Source organism: Cimex lectularius, unplaced genomic scaffold (genome assembly GCF_000648675.2).
Source record: "Cimex lectularius strain Harlan isolate CLEC.00 unplaced genomic scaffold, Clec_2.1 scaffold5, whole genome shotgun sequence".
In the NCBI taxonomy this organism is placed as follows: Eukaryota; Metazoa; Arthropoda; class Insecta; order Hemiptera; family Cimicidae; genus Cimex; species Cimex lectularius.
In genome coordinates, this window is record NW_019392993.1 from 3977355 (window position 1) to 3999976 (window position 22622).

General features: G+C 36.1%; 1 protein-coding gene and 1 long non-coding RNA gene across 2 annotated transcripts in view; both read left to right on the plus strand.

Moving 5' to 3' along the window:
• LOC106666164 (lutropin-choriogonadotropic hormone receptor-like) overlaps positions 1–2664 on the plus strand; it is a 111231-nt gene extending 108567 nt beyond the window's left edge. Inside the window, exons 13-17 of the mRNA XM_014393131.2 lie at positions 1213–1392; positions 1447–1675; positions 1761–1959; positions 2016–2212; positions 2269–2664. Of these exons, the coding sequence (XP_014248617.1) occupies positions 1213–1392; positions 1447–1675; positions 1761–1959; positions 2016–2212; positions 2269–2485 (1022 nt within the window). The 3' untranslated portion in view covers positions 2486–2664. The remainder of the gene's footprint in view (positions 1–1212; positions 1393–1446; positions 1676–1760; positions 1960–2015; positions 2213–2268) is intronic.
• A 16773-nt stretch (positions 2665–19437) lies between these two features.
• Positions 19438–22480, plus strand: LOC112127977. Its single transcript, XR_002910809.1, has 4 exons — positions 19438–19841; positions 21852–22014; positions 22103–22223; positions 22286–22480. It is a non-coding gene; the product is annotated as an uncharacterized LOC112127977 (long non-coding RNA).
• The last annotated feature ends 142 nt before the right edge of the window (positions 22481–22622 follow it).

Here is a 22622-nt window from a genome sequence, read left to right on the forward strand (position 1 = left end):
TATTTAGCTTATCTAGGAGGTCGTCCATTACCAGTGTCCGTAAGGTTGGCGACAGTAGTCCTCTTTGGGAACCTCCAGCCTTTCCCAGTTATATTTTGTTGGAATTTCCCCGTGCTGTAACTTTTTGCTAGGGTTTTCAGTAACATATAATACAACTTGGCCAAACCTACGTAAGCTCTGCTCTGCCACTCCGAATATTTCCATGTGCCAATTGAGTCGGCCATGTCCAGTCAATAGACTCAATAATCCTATTTTTTCTCGCTTTGCTTCAGCAGCTCTATTGTAAGTTCAGGAGAGACATTCTTGACGAATTCATATGCCTGTCCCAGGACTAGAGGTTTGTTCCACTAGGTATGAGTTTCTAACTTGATCCGTTCGATTCCTTTTTTCACAGTAAGTTGGTGAAAGTTGGATTTTGATAAGGTACAGACGAGGTCACCTCACTGCAAGCTGAGCTTCTAATGAAAATTTGAGTTACTGGCGAATTGCGTATCAGGGCAGTGGATAGACCGATGATTATTGATTCCGTGAATTCTGTCATTTTCGAACTTTGTTTTGTATATTGCCTGTTGTGTCACAGCCGACTTAACAGGCAATTAAAAAAAGTCCAATAAACAAATCAGAAGTTTAGGCGAGACTTTTTTAACAAAGTCCTTGGGCTACGGTGTCGTTCCTCCAGGTGTAAGTCTTTAACTTGATCCAATCTGAAATTTCTCTCTTTTTATTGTTATTTTTAATTTTACAACATGTTTCTGGTCCTGCGGTTACTGAGGAACCCTCTCTGGCTATTTTTTTAATCCCCTTTGTTAACACTCTAGGTAGTTTGTTCTCTACCTATTCTTCCTAGTACATCCCATAATTTCTGAGATTTTACAAATTTAGATCAGTTCTTCTTGCTTCTCCCTGAAAGATGTGTAGAAGTGTTTTAGTAACATTATTTGGACAAAGTATAATTCTCATAGCTCCTGCGATACTTCTTTGGTTACCACTTAAAAGCCTTTCTAAGTTGGCTGCAGAGATTTTTTCATCCTACAGGTTTTTTCAATATTCAATTTCAACGCAGTCATTTTATGTTCGGACAAAAAATACTATTTTATTATTGTATCTTTCAATAATGGCAACAAAAAAACATTAAAAACAGTTCATAATCATAATAGAAACTAGAAGAAATTTGTCGAAATTTGATTTAAGACAATTTCTGTGAATTGGCAGGTAACACGGCAGTGCTTTTGGTCCTTCTAAGTTCTCGATTCAGGATGACGGTACCCAAATTTCTCATGTGCAATTTAGCCCTGGCGGACTTGTGCATGGGCGTGTATCTGCTCATGATCGCTATCATGGACGCCAAGTCGATTGGCGATTACTTCAACGCGGCCATAGACTGGCAGAGTGGTAAGCTAGTTCAGTGAAGCAATTCGGGGTATTTGATGAAAAGTTTCTTTTTAGGGCTCGGTTGCCAGGTAGCTGGCTTCTTAACCGTCTTCTCTAGCGAACTGTCCGTCCTCACACTGACGGTTATAACGACTGAAAGATGGTACACGATTACTTACGCTATCCACATGAACAAGCGACTCAAATTATCGACAGCTGTCAAAATCATGGCTGCCGGATGGGTATATGCTATCATCATGGCTGCTTTACCGCTCATGGGAGTTAGCGGATATTACAAAACAAGGTACGTTTGGTCATGTCTTAACAGTAAGTACGTCGACACTTTATTTGCCGCGTATTGACCGTGTTTTCGAACGATCAACTTGCAGCATATGTCTCCCGTTTGAAAGCAGCACTGCCATCGACTTGGCATATTTGATCACACTCTTGGCGTTCAACGGTATCGCTTTCTGGGTCATATGTCTGTGCTATTCTAGAATGTACTGTTCGATCAGAAGAGGACGAGAACCCGGTGGACCGGCTTTAGTTCATTCGGACATGACAGTCGCAAAACGGATGGCACTTCTTGTAAGTACACCGTTTCAAAATGAACCGAACGCTCTTTTCACCCGGCTTTATTTCAGGTCTTCACGGATTTCGCTTGTTGGGCCCCGATTGCGTTTTTTGGACTCACAGCGTTAGCAGGGTTGCCGTTGATCGACGTGACCAAATCCAAGATTCTGCTCGTTTTCTTCTATCCGTTGAATTCTTGCGCCAATCCTTACCTTTACGCTCTGCTCACGCATCAGTACAGGAGGGACGTTCTCATCATCCTGAGCAGGTGAACGGACAATTTACATCCGGTTTAACAGATTATACTGAACTTTACGTTTACAGATACGGGATATGTTCGGATAAAGCTGCGAGGTACAAAATCACGGCAACAGGACGTGGACCAGGGGGACAGGGCCAAGGTGACGACGCGAGAGGACAGAGAGCTGGAAGAGGTTCACTCCTCACCACGCTCACCTCCTTCGACTGCACGAGGCAACCCTCGTTGGGCCCGCTGCCCGAGATCTCCCTCGGCGTGCAGAACGGGACGTCTACCGTCTGAAAACTGGGTTTAACAATCGACTCTTTCTCTTTAAAAGAACAAGCCGATCCATAGATTGTTGACTCATCCTCCACAGGAATCGTTTTTTAAAACTGTGTTCTGACATCACATAAAACAGAACACGCTTGGTGTCGGGTTACTAATGGTTTAGGGGAAATACATCGAGTGCATTTTATGATTTTATAATGGGTACAAATAATCCAATAATAATTTAATATATTGATATTTACTTTTTAAAAAAAGCAAAGGTGATGGACAAAATTTTCGAAAATTATTTTATTTATATTGAAGAGATCTTGCTTGCTTTAATTTCTCATATTATATTCTGTTTCTAACACTGTAGCACGGAACAACATATTCTGTTGCGACGTAACATTTCTAACGACCTTTTCTACTCAAAGGACACGTGCCAATATTAATTTACTTCAAAAGAACACAAAATAAGTTAGTCGTTAATTAAATTAGCTAGAAAAAATTTGAAATTATGCTCTTTTATAACACTTAAAATATAGTACTAACAAAGACGCTAACTGGTTATAAAAACTAGTTTTATTGAGTAAAAAATACAATTTTTAATTATTGTATAAAATGCAGAAATTATAAGAAGTGGTGGGATCTTTACGTTTATTAATCTATCATTAAATAAGTCTATATATTTAAATATATACATATTAACTTGTGCAAAATTCAAAAATAATGTTAAAATAACATTTAAAAATGTATTTTAAAAAAATTATAAAAGTTTTATGAGAAAGCGATAATATTTAAATTACTATTGATATTCCTTAGTTGCGCTGGACAAAAAGATGATTCAATAAAATTATATGAAATGACTATTTCCATCTTGATAACATCCGAAAAGCGGCTTTGTCGTTTATGTCCGGGCTTCGCCTACAAAGTCTCAATAAGTCTCTCCCAAATGGAACTCCTAACCAACGAAATTCACTGACTGACCTGATTTGGAACCAAATATTTACACTACTCGCCCTCGACTGTTGCTGATCGCATTGTTTATTAGTTCAAGGTTCTTTTTATTGGAATACTTAACAAATACAAGTTTGAAATTGAGGTGGTTTTTTTTTCTTAGTTAAAATTGAGGACGGCGATAAATGGTAATCGGTTATCGAGGGAGTGTGCAACTCCCCTTGGATGTAATCGCTCAACAAGCAATCTGAAGCTTCCCCGCAAGATTTAACGCTCATATCAAACATTAATAAAACTTCATTCACTAGGAAAATTAAGCGCGAATGAAATTGATCGGGAAATATCAATGTAGCATTTTTTCAAGCACAAGTCTGAATCTGGTAAGGTCTGAAACACTTTAAATTGTCAATCAATTTTTTTTTAAATATTACCAATCAAACATATCAAGATTTCCAGCATCATTTCAAATTAATCTTTGTTGAAAGGTTACATATAAAAAATGACAACGGAACCGTTCTTATACATTGGATGGAGTGTACATGATTTTACTCGTTTTTAATTTGAATCAAATATATTGTATTCTTCTTGACCAATTGATTTTTTTTTTTTTTTTTTTGGGGGGGGGGTTTACGCTGACTTATTACCCATGAAGTTTTCTATTTTCATTTTACTGTCGAGCGGGATCGGCCAATTGACTTAAAACTATAAATAATTTTTAAAAAAAGGGGAAAAGGGCAGGAAATGGTTTTATAAAAGGCCGAGTTTCTTTCCTAGTGTTGAAGCTCTATGAGTACTTCCGTTTTTCTCTCGGAAAAGAAGAAAACTCAGTCAGCAGAGAAAAATTAAAATTGACGATTTCCAGCTAAAGTTTTTTCTTTCAGAATATTTTCAACGCTGGACTATTAGAAATTGGCTTCCGGGATTTATTTAAAGAAAAGGATAATTAAAGTGGTGCGTGTGCAAACGGTTGCGTTGTGGACATCTCCATTCTCTCAAGCTGAATCAGCATTGTTCAGGGTGTCTGGATAATACAGCCAAGGGATGTTATGAAATATAATATCTTCTTATTGTGCCGTCGTTTTCGATTTTGGCCTGCCTAGCCTTCCTATTTTAGACTAATCACTGTCAGAATAAGCACGTTTGTTTTCCAGACTTCAAGGAGATATACTTTAATCATACCTGACCTTTCGGCAATGCACCACCCAGGTTGCTTTTTCATCTTACGTTCCGATTAATCATGGTGTCCTACCGGGGAACAACTTCAGGCTCTTATGATTCACTATATGCCCAGACCACCTGCTCTCGGTAGCCCCTATCCAACTCCAACTGAACCAACTCGATTTCGACAATCGACACTAACTCCAAATTGCTGTTCATTAATCCAGCAGTTTTCCCGCCCTTAAGTCCCAAAAATTGTCTGAAGCAGATATGACAAGGACATCTTAGAGACCGGCAAAATGCGAGAGATGACCCAGATACATTTTATGTATCTGCTATAAACATTCTGGCACAGATCTCTACCAGAATGTTCCAGAATATCTCCCACAAGAAGTAGAGCTGTCGTGTGCGGGAAAGAGGGCTTTACTCAGTTCAATCATGGCCTCTCTCTCTCTCTCTCTCGGACTCAGATTCCAACCCAGACTCGGAATCTTGAGAACCGATCTGAGTCTTATACTCTGAACCTCCACTACTCATTCTAGACTAATAACAATAATAAATAATAATAACAATTCGCAAATTTATTAACGATTAATCAATTTATTCAGAATTTTATTTTAAAAGAATAAAATTTTACCTTATAATATAATAATTGTTCTTTAAAAAATCCCATTAATTTTAATTTATTGTCAACACCTTAACCAAATCAAATATCTCATTTGTATACGGCGCATTTGATGTAAATACTAAAATATTTGTGTAAATAATACTAGTCAGTTAAAGTTAAAAAAATAGTCGTCTTTTAGGGAAAACCTTTTATATATATAATTAGTAATATCCCTTACTAAAATTGAACATATCAATTATGACCAACTTACGACCAATTCGAAAATGAAATATTTCAATTCGCCCAATGACACCTACATAAAAATTAAATTACTCGAAACCCTAGAGGCTATGTTGAAAAGTAATGAATTCCTCCCTTATGTAAATATGTAATGTTAGCGTGTTCCCATTGAATTTACATTGACTTTGACAGTGTGATTTCATTTAGGTTCGAAAACTTTTGAGCTTGAAATGTCATTTTGTTTCGACCCACAAAACAAAGTTGGGCTGTGTATGTTGTTTTACTACCATCAGCATTATCTATGTGTATAAAAAATGTGTTTTGTAATAAAATCATTTTGCAAAGAATTACTTTTAATTCCGTTGTTATTACCCTCTTCTATACCTCGAGACATTCTTCAAAAGACATAGTCTTTTTTACAACAATTCGCAATACCATTCTATGTACCACTTTCTCTCTTACGAAACTACTTCGTTATCATTTTCTCTTAAAGCTCACGACTACATGCCACCCCACAGACCTATCAGCCTGTGATGTGCAAAATACTCGAAACATCCTTTTAAAACGTTTAATACCCATCTAATGTTTGCATAAAATCATTCCTCCTCACCAATTCGTTTTCTGTCTTCATCAATCCAAGATCCAGCAAGGTTCAGAGTTGTTGACATCATTTCCTCCGCGCTAGAGAACAAAGAGAATACCAGGAAACCAGAAAAGTTCGTTCGGTTTTCCATTTGTTTTTGTTTTAATACCGTTAATCAAAATATCGGTTTGCATATAAGGATTGGGAGCATAATGCGTCAGTTCATAAAGAAAAAATCTCTTGAACAATTGATTGTAAATTATAAAATATTTTCTGTCTCATGGCTTCATAAACCATATGTCATGGGTGCTTATTGTATGAATTTATGCTCGGTACTAGGGCGTCCAAGACAGCTCGTAAATTTGCACTGCATTAAGTAATGAAACAATAAGTGAGCGCACTGCCCAAAAGTGGTTTGTGGTGTAACCACCATACCCGCTAGATGTCACCACCAGTTGTCTCCCCCTCCACTCTGCAGTCAATCAGGGTAGAACCATTTCGTATATAGGGTGCTGTGCACGGGTACTGCCCCACTGACTTCAGACTTGTCTCCCCGACGCGATCTCACTGCATACTTTGAGGCTTGAGCCTCGTCTACTCGACGACTCGACGAAATCTCACCTTGCACCTCTCTTCTCCACGACGAGTCTCATCAATCACTAATGGAGCACCGACAACGACAGCAAGCGTACTCGCAGCATTAGCCTCGATCTCGTCTTCTCAACACAGCTGACTTGGATACTGGCCAACCGCTGTACCAGAGTCCCTTCAACAGCTGCAGAACAACACCGGGCCACCAAAACTCCCGGTCACCGAATGGTTCAAAACCGTTTGCTTCTGAGAATGAGAGAATTGAAGATGAACCAAGATCTGATAGACCTTCTGTCTTGAATGGAGGCGAATTAAGCGAAGCTGTAGAGCTTGATTCGAGTCAAACATGTCAGAAGCTCACCAGAGTTCAACGTAAGCAATGAAACCTTAGAGACACGTGGTCGCTTAGCAATGGGTCCTCAGGAATTTACTTGTAACAAGATTCAGCCTTTAATTGCTTTCCCGGCAAAAAGTCGAGACGTATTTTGACCGTATTGCCACATGGTAATAATTGATCCTGTACACCAGGAGGTCGTACCATTTGGCTTTCACAGTTTCACCCCCATAGACGCGAAAATCGAATATTCACCAACAAAAGGAGATGCTTGGTGTTTGGTGGAGTACTTTTTTAAACTTTTGGAATCACTTGTAAGCAGTGCGCTCACTTATTTTATCACCGAAGTGCACATTTTGCGAGATGCTCACGCCACCCTGACGTAAACACTCAATTCTCCTATGTAAATAGAAATGTTGATTAACAGAATTAAAACAACAAACGAATAACGGCACGAACTATTCTGGTTACCTGGTAGCTTAAGTTCGTTCCTGGATGTGTCCCAAGCTTTTGATAGGTTCTGCCACCCAGGCATCTTTTATAAACTTAACCGCTTCTTTCCCACTTCTTACAGCTTTTTCCTGGAACCATATTTGACTTATCCATACTTCAGAGTGATGTTTGGCAACGAGGATCGACCTTGGACCAGAGGAAAATACAATTTGTCTCAAAACCTTTGGATTTATTTATCCAAAACCACGTAAAAACGGTAATTATCAACATAACAATTATTCAAGCAGTACGTTACCAACATAGCGTCTCATGTGCCGGTTATTTTGCATCTGGCAAATTAGACTCGCGGAGTAGAGCGTGATTTATATTAAAGCGGGTGGCTAAACGAGGTCGTTAACGATACTTGTATCCATATCACCTAAAATAAAAGTTTATTAATAAATTGTCCCACTTTGCTTTTGTTCGTATTATCGATATTTACATTGAAATATAAGGGTAGTCAAATTTATTGGCAGGACGATATACAGAAAAAGTTTTCATCCTATTGCATGATCGAATTTTTGATACTAGTGATGAAAAATAATTCATCTTATTATTCCTTCGGTCCGCCTATTTTCGCCGTTTTAACATGGTTCGACCTGATGACTAAGTCAGTAGTCCAATTTCAGAAATTAGCGTGAAGACAGCGAGGTTAAGCGGATCAGGTTTCAATTTGTCAAACGCGTAACTATCGCGAACATGTGCGTGCTTTCTTATTTTGCTTATTTTGTTTAATTTTTATTTTCTTCGTCTACACGTACAAATATGAAGTAGTACTGTTTTTTTACAAACAAGTTTGATGTATATTAACGTTCCTACGTTGCCTACGTTTTTCCTTTGTACGTTACATATAATCCCTATTAATTATTCTTTTTCGCTGGGTTTTTGGTTGAGATGATGAGCGTCACGAGCGGGATTGGAACCCACGACTTTTGGCTTATATATATAAAGTGGAAGGTTTATGGGCCAACAAACAGCTGAGGTCATCGCCGGCCCTCCCTTTTGGCTTATAAACAATAATAGTAGAGGGTATAATAAAAATTAAGAAACAATCATTTATTTTATTACTATTTTGACATTATAATTATGACAAATTATATTATATCATGCCATTATAATTATATAAAGTATAAAGTGTCATAACTCGTTCGTCTTGAAGAAACAAGGATAATTATCACACGTAAATGTAAAAACACTGCGTAATGAAATAACAAGTTCTCTGGTTAGTCGGCGGATATTAAAAATTCCTTGAAATAATTAAGCTGGAATGAATGGCAAAACAGATGGAACACCCTGAATGAAAAACTAAAGGTGATAAAACCCACAGTCAAACCTTGGATCCTGAAATTTTCAGAAAGAAAAAAAGAATTGTACTTACACGATAAGGGATAGGCCATACCCGCCTAACACATAGACATCTCCTCATCGGCAAGAGACCGAGGAAATGCCCCATGTGCGGCGCAACTGTAACAATAAGACATATTTTAGAAGGATGAGAACAACTAGCGCCGCACGGTGTGGCTTTCCCAATGACATAACAAAAGTACTTAAGCACAACAGTGATTATAAACGAAAGGTCATTGATTACCTAAAATTAATCAATGCGTACGGCTATATATAACCCACCACACGTGGTATATCCCAATATCCCCCTATTTGTATGAATGTATTTATTTGCGTGAATGTCGAAGTATGCATGGGTGTGGCAGTGCCGGAATATCAAGTACTCACAGGCCCACCAAATTAGTGTAGGTATGTATATATATTTGTAATATGATGTGAGGGACGAGTCATTGGCATTTCGTTGGTACTATACTTCCGAAGTGTAGTGGCCTGTCCAGAATGTATTTATTAGCGCGAGTGGTGATGCGTGAAAGGACGTGGCTGTCGAGGAATATCGAGTACTCCACAGGCCCATCAAACAATTTAGTTTATGAGTGGAATTTGTAAATACCGTTTGAATGTATTTATTAGTGTGAAAGAAAGGAGGCCGCAAGATCACGATATTCTTCCGACCTCCAATTTAGTTGTAGTGTAGGTTAGTAAATTTGTATGAATGTGAATTATGAAAATGTTTATAAATATTATATCTATGTATTTTAATTTATCACGTGTGGGAGGGTGAATAACGATTAACAACAAGATAACGAATCTCCTATAAGGTGAATTAGGTGAATCGGAAGACAACAGTCGTTTAGTTGGGGCATAAGAAGACTTAGAAAAGAATGTACACATAAGATAGCTAAGAAGACAAATGTGAGACGGCTATATATGTGAGGCGCCGGCGATGGCTGGTAGTTAGCTTGCAAAAAAAAGTTATTATTTGGAGAAGTATATGAAAAAGTAGGCTATTAAGTTAATGGAAAAACGACTTGTTTGAGTCTTTTTGATAATAAAAGAATTGCAAATGTGTCAATTTAAAGAAGAATGAGAATGTGATCAAACCTATTGAGACAAATAGAGATACACTTCTTTATAAATATAGACAGAGATAGAAAATTTAAAGATGAAAGGGTAAGAAATCAATGTGTAGTATGGATATTAAAATTAACATAAAATACAGAACGGTGTGGGTGAAATGTCAGAATAATTATCCGAACAACATCACTTTTATGTATTCTTGACAAAAATAAAACAAGGGAAAATAAGGCGTCCTTGAAAAAAAAATCCCTAATTGTAAATTCATTTTCAATGCTTTCAGGAAAGGGTGAATTTCTAAATGGTACTTAGCACCCGGTGAGGGCAAACTTTCAGTTTTATTGTTGAAATTTGAACAGTTTGGAAAACAAAACTGTTGATCTCCTTCTAATTTCTAACAATATAAGCGGTCTGAAACAGATCCGCCGGGTTAATATCGTCGGCAAGTTTTCTGTGGGAAAGTTTACAACGAGACAAGTGCCTTCAAAACTTCCCAATTCTCGTACGACGTCTTAACAAAACGCCCGATCGGGTTCTTCGTTCAGACAATAATCGATAAGGTGGAAGGCGTGTCACCAAGAATTTATAAATGGGATAAATTAGGTTAGACAATTGTGCAATACTGCCAAATTTATCTGGCCTCGGCAAACTAACTAGGCTGCAGACATTTGGATGTTGGAATCTTAGTTCACTCTCCATCATTCATATTTATTACTTTTAAGATCTTACAATTGTCTATTGAAAACTTAAGCCTTAGCCAAAGTAAACTTAGTTGATCGATGCTGGGAAAATGGGTGTGGCTAAGAAGAAGGTCTTTACTGGTTTGGGCGTATGTTCCCAAGACTAAGCTGCTGTCATTTACAATTTGAAATTATAAACTGCTCAAAAATGAATATTGCCAATTTTGTAGTATTTACTTTCCCTAGCATTTTTATTTTTTTATTATGAATTGCATTAAAATTTATTATGTTTAATTAAGGGATTTTGAAAAATATCAAAATAAAAGATTTTAATTCTATAATTTTGTTTATTGGACAAACTATTTTTCCAAATAATTAATACCGCGTATGATGTTCTCTGTTAGCTAAAACCTCTGTGTACCTGTTAGGCATACTGTTAATAAGATTGTCACTAATTTCATAAGGGATTTCACTCTATAGATGTTGCAACGCTGAACTCAGTTGCTGCAGGTCAACTGGTTAGTGATGGTGATCGAAAAGCCTTCTTCGCAACGCATCTCACATATGCTCAATGAGATTGAGGTCCGGAGACAATGGGGGAAGGGTAGATGGGAAATTCCAAGGTTTTCTAAACATTGATGAACAGTTCTGCCTTTATGAGATATGATATTGCCATCTAGAAATCGAAAATCCCTGCCCTGGTTTGAAGGATGTATTCCTTCATAATTTCTTGGGCATAACGGACTGCGGTGAGGTTGCCTTCAACGATATGGAGTCCAGTTCGTCCGTCTATTTAAATCCCAGGCCAGACCACACCGCCTCCTCCAAACAGCACTGAAGGGAACACGTACTGGGGAATTGTATGCATCCTCTATTCTCGGTAGAGTCTTCGGACTATATATGCATAAACGCGATTCACCAGTAAACTCAACAGCACTCCAATTTGTGTTCTCTCCTTGGCGCTTCCTGCACCATATTCTCCTGAGTTGCTAATGGCGGGCTGTTGCTGTTGCTCAACGGGCTTACGATGTGATTCTCTATTCGTGATACAGGCCTTATGAAAACATCTTTTACATCATTCAGGATTTGGTGGGTACTGGATTAAAATGGAGAAAAGACGAGGAAAGGTGTTTGTTTACAAAATGGTTTGGTTTGTATTTTCTGTTTTGTTTTATCCAACTAACAAGAATATATGAGGTTAATTTAATTAAAATAAGAATAAATTACAAATATCATTTTTGGACAGTTTAGTTCTCCCTTGAACGTGATGCTTTTTCATTACTCGTAAGGTCTTTTATTTATTCACATATTTGTCCATAACAAACTTTAGAAACAAAGTTTTAATTAACTAACCTAAAGTTAAATGTGAAACATCCTGAAGCAGAGACTTCTATTTGATAAAAAAGAATCAATACTTTCAGAAAATTGTTTGCCTAGAATTACAACTTTGGAGAAAATTGTTTTTCTATCAATGATCAGTATTTTTTTAATTTGGTCATCTATTTTTTTTTTAAGTAATATAGTGCATAAAAAGATAATACATTAAAAGATTTATTGCCAAGAATTACACAATTTCGCAGAAAATTTGTTGATCGATCTGTCTTCTTTTGAATGTTGTCAGTTCTCTATATTGCCAAAGTGGGCTTACTTTACTGATTGGGCGTGGTCAATATGTGGTTAGATTTGGAATTGTGTGAATTCTAGTTATCACTCGAACTTAATGTTTTGTTTCTTTTCAACTTTTAAGCTCTTCTATTATTTAAGGGATGGTTAGGGATGAAACGTTACAGAGCACTTTCACGACTGCTTGACAGACGTTCTAACCTACCTCTCTTAAACAAAAGACTACTTTATGAAGACTACTTCTTTAAGTAGTCTTCTTAGACTACTTCTTTAAGTCTTCTCTCTTTATTCTTCTTTCTTTCTTTCTTAGACTACTTTATTAAGACTACTTTGTGAAGCCAATATGGACTTATGGACTGGAAGTGTGGGGTTCAGCCAAACATTCCAGTATCCTACGCATCCAAAGAGCCCAATCCATCATCCTCAGAAAAATCCTTAATGCTCCCTTTTATGTGTCCAACGACACTACCCATAAAGACCTAAATATTCCTTTTGTCCAAGATGTAATCCACTCCCGTTACCAAAAATTTTTCTCAAACCTCCCAACCACTATAAATCCTCAAATTCAATCGGCCGTAAGTTTTATTTTTCTATCGAACGTTTAATGTGAGGAAACTGGTCTGAAGTACAACTAAATAAAGTTAAAAATTAAACAGCCGGAATCAGTTTTCCATTTTGTCAAAAATCTATTAATTCAAAAGATATTTTGACTAGAATTTCACTACTCTGCAAGAAATTAAGTTTTCCGCCGATGATCAATGTTTTTAATGTTTGAAGTTGGTCAATTATTTAAAGCCACAGTTGGCGTTGCCGAGTTGACAAAATTTACTGGTTTGAGTGTAGTCAATTATGGTATGAAACTTGGATTGTAATTGGACTTAAGATAAAGTAACGTTTAAAATATTTAGTTTTTGGAGTTGTCCATGGTTCACCCATTTCTTAAACCCACCTTCCAAATTCCTACCATCAGCTTTACTCCATCAGCCAATTCTTGGTAAATCCATCAATGCCTTTCTAAGCAAATGCTCACCATCCTTAAATCTTCTAATATAAAGCCGGACCAACAATTTGGATTTAGGCGTTATCATTCCACTATTGAACTTTTCTTGCTGTGGTCATCATCGCACACTTGAGAAATACTGCTGCTCGGCGGCCTTCCTCCAAGTCGAGCAGGCTTTCGATAAAGTCAAAATTCGATATAGGCAACTGGATTTACTCTGGAAACTCAAGAGGATCCTCCTCTGTACACACTTCAGTCCTACATGGCCAACAATTACGTTAGAGGAATTTTCCTTCTGCATTGTATAGGCCGGATGGGACCGAACTAGGTCTGATAGTACTCAGTATATACTGCTGATATCTCTTCCCATCCCACAGCCCGACTTAGCATACGCTAATCACACTGTTTTTCTATCCTCCAACTCTTCGTTTTAGCTCACCGAACCATCCGGACATACTATATTCCATTCAAAAAATTTAATCAGACTCTAATCTATTATAACTTCACCCCTTACTACCAAAATCAGCTAACTGGGGCTGTATGCAGACAAGTAACTGACCTGGAATCCCATACGACTTAAAAGACCGGAACACTGAACCGACGATACCGATTACTTAAAAGACTACTAGACAACAGATTAAACTCTACCTCGACAACAAAATATACATATACACCTCAAAAATGAAACCAATTTGGAAATACTGCATATAACTATGGGGTTCAACTATACCTTCCAGAACATACAATCACGAACCCTTACATCCATCGTTATATCCTCTAATCCTCACTCACTAATCCTCTCGACGTCTAAAAAGACAGTGGCACCGTGAACTGCTCCCAGAGAGTACGAGTGATTAAATGGTTTAGCAGTGTTATCACTGGATAGCTTCTCAACTTGATTTTAATTTAATCTTTATACGCTATGTACTTTATCTAACTTATTGCGCCTATCGCAGATTGTTACTCAATAACATTTGCTGTAAAAATCCACTCTAGACGCGGAAGAGTAACAATTACAAACGACACGAAATATTTGTTTAATAAACAACTGAATAATAATCACTTTTATCAGTAAACCTACAGATTTTCAATTACAGATTAATAATGAATTACCATTGAATACACATTCATATTCAATGTAGCAGCTTTCGCGTTAGATTAATAGAATTAATAGAATATGTTAGGTTTGAACCAACTCCGATGAAAGGAGGGCCAGCCAGCTCCGTCTTCCAAAAGATGCATGTGGTTCCGTAGGAGTAAATTGGATTTAGCCGTTCCTGGGTCTGATTGCTGACTGTGTTATACAGCCATGGGAAACAACTTCACGAGCTCTCCTCCCCTAAGCCCTGGTTCATTAATGCTTTCAATCTCTCGGCGGAAATCAATTTCATTTTCATACCATTTCGATTAAATACTGCTCGATTAAATGTGAAGTGATGAAACTGAATACTACGTTTTAAGCCGAATGAGGTCGATATGTGTTTAAAATTAGATAACAAGTCATAAAAAATTAATGACGTCATACTTGACGCTTTTGCTCAAAGTTCTTTGCTCAGGGTGGCTGGCGATAAATGTCGACAATTTCAGGAGGTGTTTCTACTCACCATATGCAACAAAAAACTTCCTATAATATCCTGTCCTCAAATCTCAGATCGCACCTTCCAACGACTTCATCAGAGGCTGAGGGAAACTGGTTCTTTCGCTCTTTTACGAGAGTGCAAAGTTTGGAACGAAATGACCACCACCAGCAGTGAGTTGATTTTTTCCTCATCTACATCAATCACACTCGTAAAATGGTAATTCACGACGGAAGGTATCCCAACCTCTCCATTGTGAAACACCAAGGCCGGACGTGTACTGATTTCGGGATCACGATTAACGATGCCGTTATTGCAAAATTTCCTCACCTACATCAAGAAAGAACCAGTTTCCCTCGGCCTCTGCTGGAACGTCTCAATGTGGAAAACGAGCTTGGTATCCTTCCCTTGCAGCAGTAGCAATACCGTTGCAGTAACCGTAAATGAAATTCAAATCAGGAAGATGTGCATTAGGAAAAAAGGACATACTTTATATCACCAACCTGAGGAAGTTGTCAGGCGATAACGTAAAGCAAACTGATTGAATTGAACATTAAAGAACTGACACGAAACTCAAGAGCCAGACGGATTTCCTGGAAAAATTGAACGTGCCCCCTTCATCGACACAAGAAATGTTCAACAAAATGCAAAATTTTTGGGCTATCCAGAAGCGCAATCGAAAAAGGTGGGTAGCTGGAAGCTAATTGAATGGAGAACTTTTGAGGATATTTGCAAAGCTCCAGGAGTTTGTAGTTAGTAACAGTTACCAATCAATATTCAAAAAATTCCAAATTTCAACATTTTTGTTTTTTTCTGAATTTTTCGTGCAGAATTTTTCATCAATTCTGCAATGTAAATAGGTTTCCTTACAGCAAATTTAACCTTCTTTCAGGTGACACAAACCAGATTTTTCTACAGTCAGTAATTCTGGAGTGAATAAGTAATTTAGTGGACCTAAGTCGAAAAATTAAAAACCACCCAAAACCTGAAATTACTTCTTTACTTGGAGATTTGGACAGGGGTTTATAGGAAGTTTTCTGTTACATATGGTGAGTAGAAACATCTGAAATTTTCGACACTTATCGCCAGTCACCCTGTATATATCCTTACCTGGTTTCCGAATCGCATGTCTAGTGGCTTTGACCTTATCACATCCTGAAACCTCCATGAATACCCTAAAAAGGCAATCTTCATCACGTACCTATACAACAGTATACTCCGCACTACAGACTTCACTCTGCTCTGGAAATACTCAAACAACATCCTTCTTCCTAAACCTGACAAACCCGCCCACAATGCTTCTTCGTACCGTCTAATTAGCTGATTACGCGATCAATTTTTTTTCAAACCAGCTTTCATTAAATAAGACCTCTCCTTTAAATTCGTGGGCCGGCGTGGTTTCGACGGTTGTAATACTAATCCAATAACTCCATGATATTACCAGAATTTCATACCTCAACATTTTTATGAAAATTATTCAGAAATCATGAGATGCGGTCTGGTGTGATGTAGGTTTCAGAAAAATATGTTCTTTATCTTGCCAACATTTCGATCTTTATTGAGATAATCTTCAGGGTTCAAAGTGTTTATTTTCTGTGTAGATGTGTGATTATTGTCACAATAATTGGGATTTATAAACATTGTTTACATTTATTTAGAAATCGTGAGATGCGGTCTGGTGTGATGTAGGTTTCAGAAAAACATTTTCTTTATCGTGCCAACGTTTCGATCTTTATTGAGATCATCTTCAGAGCCTGGGATTTACAAACATTGTTTACATTTAAAAAATACATTTAGGATGTGGAAAAAAGTGAATTTATACCATGCAAAATATATTTTTTATATTCAATCACAGTATGTCTACTCACTCAAAGTGTTTGTCTTCTGTGTAATTGTGCAAGAATTCTTCGGTATAAATTCACTTTTTTCCACATCCTAAATGTATTTTTTAAATGTAAACAATGTTTGTAAATCCCAGGCCCTGGAGATGATCTCAATAAAGATCGAAACGTTGCCACGGTAAAGAAAATGTTTTTCTGAAACCTACATCACACCAGACCGCATCTCACGATTTCTGAATAATTATCGATTAACTTATCACCACACATTTTTATGAAAGGAATGTTAAACTCTGAGCCCAGTGCTTTACGATATTAAAATTATTTTGATATAGATAGCAATAACAATAAAATTGGAAGGTTGGGAAAGAAAAGAAATAATTTGACATGTATCGAAAACTGCTTTAAAGCAAAGCTTGATTTTTTAAAAATGGCACGTTAAATATAATATACTACGACGGATTTCAGAAAAGATGAGAAATAAAATAATTTTTAAAAAAGAAGAAAAACTCAAATTTTTGATATATTTGAGGTCGAAACAAAATTGTACCAGTGAAACCTAAATTGGCTTGGACCTGGGACGACCACTGTTTTCTGGCCGACCTCATTCTGATAGATGCAATCGGTAGATCTATGCAAATGGAAATCGGCGACGTTTCCGGCTGCCATATCTCAATGATATTGGATTGTTCAGAAACTAATATTTTCTTTTTCCTAGCCCTGTCTGTGTGGATTGGATTAACGGATAAGAACTTACGATGTCCTACAAAAATATTAGTTTATATCGATTTTTAAATGGTTTGAATTCTGTCCATCTTCAAGCTGTTTTAAGCCTGTTAAAAACTACAAAATTAAGTATACTTTATTTTTCCGATCATTTTTTACTTTTCGATTAATGAATATACTCTTATAAATCTAAAAAAAATATATATCTTTCAACTCTTGAGAAAATCAAACGAGTAATTCCCTTGCAGTCGAGAGATAGCTAACCATAATACATGGAAGTTTAGTTACAAGTCATTTAAGCAGCAGAAATTGTAAGAGGGGGCATTTCTGTTAGCGATTGTTTCGAGATTGCTGCAATAACAATCAATCTTTTAGATATATCACACGGGAGGGAAGTGAAAGGAAACACCATAACCACTTCTAAGGGCGTACTGTAAAATGCTTCATTGGTACTGTTAATTCCTCCAAATACAAAATAATTGGAATAAAAATTATCAAGGATTGTCTGTAGTCAAAAGAAATGGGCATGACAGGGGAATAAAATGAATAATTTATAGCATTACAAATACTGGTGAGGTTATTTTTCGGACTTCACACTCCCGATAGTTCTAATCAAAGCAATTATTTAAAAGATAAGACAAAGTAAAGATTTTTTATCTCAACCAATACCTTACATAAAAATTGATTAATTGAAAGAAGTTATTTGGTCAATCGGACCACGAAATATAATGGATTTACAAAGTAAAGTAGGTCATCGATGAAGGAGGACAAAAGACTAAAAAACGTTTGGTATTCCTCAAGCACTCCAGCCTTCTGGATTATTGTACTTTTTCTAGTTCTTTAATTAGAACAATTTTTATTTCATCCTGGAGGTGTACAGTCAACCTGTAGTTTGGTTGATTCCGATCTTCTTGGTCAGCCTTCCCGTCTGACGTCTGTCTAGACTATAAAGTTTGGATACGACCAAAAGACATTTCAGACAAATTGAATGGTTTTGGGCTAAACATATTTCAATAATTGTGCAGAAATGATCAAGGATGACAAACTGCCGATGAAAGTTCTAGTAACTAATAAATTAGCCAAAAATATTACTCTTTTGGACAATTTTATGGTGCTGAAACGCTATTGCAAGATACGCCATCTGTTCCACTTTTCTCCTGTCAGAACCATTATAGCCCTCACTGGTAGAGGCAGGATTATTAAACATTTAACCTAACCTCCGTAAGGACCATACTACTTAGAAAGATGGTGACGATGAAGACACGAGGAATTGGGGTTTTTGTATTATTCAAGCACGGGCAAGCCTTCCGGATTATTGTACTAGTCCTAGTTCCTTGATCCAGTCCCATAAAGTACATCTTTCTTTTAAAATGAAAAGGTCATTGACTGTCATTGCTGCAATTCTTTTTCTCTTCTTCCCGGGTTTTCTTGGAGAGTACCCCAGGTTATATCACCATTGTGAAGTTGCTTCGCATTCGAAGATAATACGAGTGGCAGTTTCTTCCTCCTTTTTGCATAACCTTCATATGAGGTCATCATTTAACATACCCATGTTGTGTAGGTGTTTTCTAAGATAAAATCATCTCCTGAGTTTTACCCTGTTTAGCTGTAGCAAATTGCATTTTTGGCGAGGGTTCTTTAATCATGAATTTACTATGCCTGGCACCTCTAGTTACCCTCTATTTCATCTTTTGATTTGTGTGGTCCCATTCTGAGAATGAGGAGTTTATGTTTGATCTTCTTATACCTATAGGTTGTTATACTAGTATAGGTTCTGGACCTATATTGGCCTCGCAATCCTCCTCGGACAAGTTTGCCTACTTGTTCATAACCCAAAATTCCTTTGTGCTCTGTGGATTGTTAGGATGTTGTTTTCTCAGCTTTTGAATGCATTCACTGACTATTTTGGGGTATGGCTATTGTCAGACTATTGTTGTTGTAATTTTTATAGGAATTTCAGTTCGTGTTTTCAGTTTGAAAGACCGAGGGGTATTTCCATATTATTCCATTTCTTTCACTGGTTTTGGAGCCAACTTTTTACAATATAATGTGTATGAATTACTCTCGTTTTTTTATTTCCCTCTGAGGTCTATTAATACTTTTTGTCAGACGTTTACATTTCGCCACCTTGAGTTGTTGATATCTTTTTCCTTGGGCAATTATTGTTTTTCTTCTATTTGCCTCTTTGATGTAATTTTAATTTTGTTGTTACCAAAGATGTCTTGCGTGAATAAAGATGGAAAAGCTGTGGAGTTGCGGATGACCCAACAATCAGCATGAAGGAAGAAATAAAACATCGCTAACGATGTTGATAACATCATGCTGTAATATCCGTTTTTCTCGACGATGTTTCCTTAATTTGCGATCAATTTGTCGTTGGCGGAGATAAAAAGTTTTTGTTTAGATCGTTAACGCTCTTTGTGCAAAACGATGGACAGCACACAAATGGACCATGATCATAGCAAAGAAGGACGAACTGACTCTAGGATGCTCCCATCAATTTTCCTTGGAGTTTTCCTCGGCTGCGAGCCGCTGGTGACGGCTCAATTTTCGAAGCAGTACGCAGTGAGTAATTTTATTTACACGTTGCATTTTTTCCAAATGAAATCAAAGTTTTATAAAGCCAAAATGTCATTTTTTCAAATCAAATAGGAACTTTTTTTCAAGTCAAATAGGAACTTTTTTTCAAATCACATTGATGTTTTGCCAAGCTAAATACAAGTTTGTCAAATCTCATGGAATCTTTGCCATCAAACCTTAGGCAAGCCAAATTGAACTTTTTTCCAAACCACATTAAACTTTTTCCAAGCTGAATTATAATTTTTCAAGTCACATTGAACTTTCTTCAAATCACATCGTACCTTTACTAAGCCAAATTGAAGTTTGACAAATCACATTGAATTTTGCCAAGCCGAATCAAACTTTTTTCGAATCTTTGAGATCAAACGTTTGCCTAGCCAAAATGAACGTTTTTCATTCTACATTAACAATTTTCCAGACTGAATTATCTTTTTTCAAATCACATAAAAAATTTTCAAATTTCATTAAATTGTTATGCAATCACATTAATATTTTGCCAAATTGAAATGAAATTTTTTCAAGTCACAATGAAGTTTTAACAAGTGAAATTAAAAGATTTTCAAATCTCATGGAATCTTTGCCATCAAACCTTAGGCAAGCCAAATTGAACTTTTTTTCCAAACCACATTAAACTTTTTCCAAGCTGAATTATCATTTTTCAAGTCACATTGAACTTTCTTCAAATCACATCGAACCTTTATTAAGCCACATTGAAGTTTGACAAATCACATTGAATTTTGCCAAGCCAAATTAAACTTTATTCAAATCAAATCGAATCTTTGAGATCAAACGTTTGCCTAGACAAAATGAACGTTTTTCATTCTACATTAACAATTTTCCAGGCTGAATTGTCTTTTTTCAAGTCACATAGAATTTTTTTTTAAATTTCATTAAATTGGTATCCAATCACATCAAAATTTTGCCAAGTTGAAATGAAATGTTTTCAAGTCACATTGAAGTTTTAACAAGTGAAATTAAAAATTTTTCAAATCATCGAATCTGCAATCAAACCTTCGGCTTTTGGTTTGATAGTCGTCAGGGGAAAAACCTAAGGCAAGTCAAATTGAACTTTTTCCAAAGACATTAAACATTTGCCAAGCTGAATTATCATTTTTCAACTCACATGAGGTTTTGTGAGATGAAATTGAATATTTTCCCAACTATATTGTACTCTTTTTAAACCAGTAAACATTTTCTGTACCGAATTGTCATTCTTCAACTTACATTGAGGTTTTGTCAAATTACATTGAATTTTTTCCCAACCACATTGGGCTCTTTTTAAACCAGATTAAACATTTTCTATACTGTATGTCATTTTTAAAGTCACATTGAACTTTTGTCAAATCCGATTATATTTGTTCCCAAACACATTGAACTTTTTCATTCTACATTAACATTGAATTTTTTGCTTTTTGAAGTTTTTCTAAGCCGATTTTTTGTTCTCTTTTAATTAACATTGAACTTTTTCTAAGCCAAATTCAACTTTTTTTCAAACTGGATAATCATGAGAATTTTATGTTTGTACATAATTAATACGTAACATACTTTTTAACTTTTTATACATTTAAGCTGAATTTTTAAAAAAATTAAATAATGGGACTTTTCTACTAGGTCTACATATATACCCAATTTTAATTTGTTTCATATTATTTATCCATACACATAAAATTCTAAAGTGTATTTTTGCCAACTTTTTTAAAAAACAAAATTATATGTTAATCACAACTAAATCGTTTCCAATGATTCAGGCCAGTCTATTCTTAAGATATGTTTCAGAATTTCACCATCTTCAGTGTTGTTTGTATAAAGGTTGTTTAGTAACGTGTTCTTTACCCCATGGACCTCATCACACATTAATTAATTATTAATCACACATTTTAATCAGTTAACATTTTAAATCAGATTTTGATATTATAATGTTTTAAAAGATGTATCAAATCATATAGAAAAAAGAATAGAAATTGTAGCATGTTTTTTTAGAGTGGTATATTTCAGGGGCCGTATGATATCCTAGTTAAAGAAAAGGTCCCTTGCATTAACCCTGGAACTGACAAAATGAAGTTTCCAAACAACAAGATTAATACTTACAACAGGACACTGAAGATCATGTATTACCTCTGATGTAATACTGCCCTGGGGTTTCACCGATGATATTATAGTACGTATGACCTTAAACGTTGTTTTAACAAGAAAACTAACTTGTTTTATTCCTTTGATGTTTTGGATTATACTAATGGACGATACAGGAAAGGCGTGTTTACCGACAAGGAATTAGGACCTTTGTGCTCCACACTTAAAAAGTACACAAAGTCCTTGCCTACATCTATAGCCAGGTCTATGGGTTTTCAATCTTGTCCTATACCACCTGTACGCAAACATTTTTTGAAACATTAGTATTTTAAAATTTTATTATATATATATTTTTTTAGGGGAATTACACGATTAAAAATTGGCCGATTAGCATTCAGCCGACACTGTCCATATTACCATATCACTCAGTCTGCCTCAACTTCACCTTCATGCGCAAAAATATTAAAGTTGGTTGCATCAGTTTGAAATGCGATATAGTTCCTAAAAAGAAACAAGGTTGACCCTCCCCCCCACCCTATGAAATATTTGAACTAATTTGCATTAGTACTTTAAAAAATTAAAATTGAACTTTCATAATTGCAAAAAGAAAATGTATTTAAAAAATTAATTAATAAGTTTATCATTTCATTGAAATTGTTTTGTTTCATTATGTCAGAAAAATTTTAAATTTTGTGA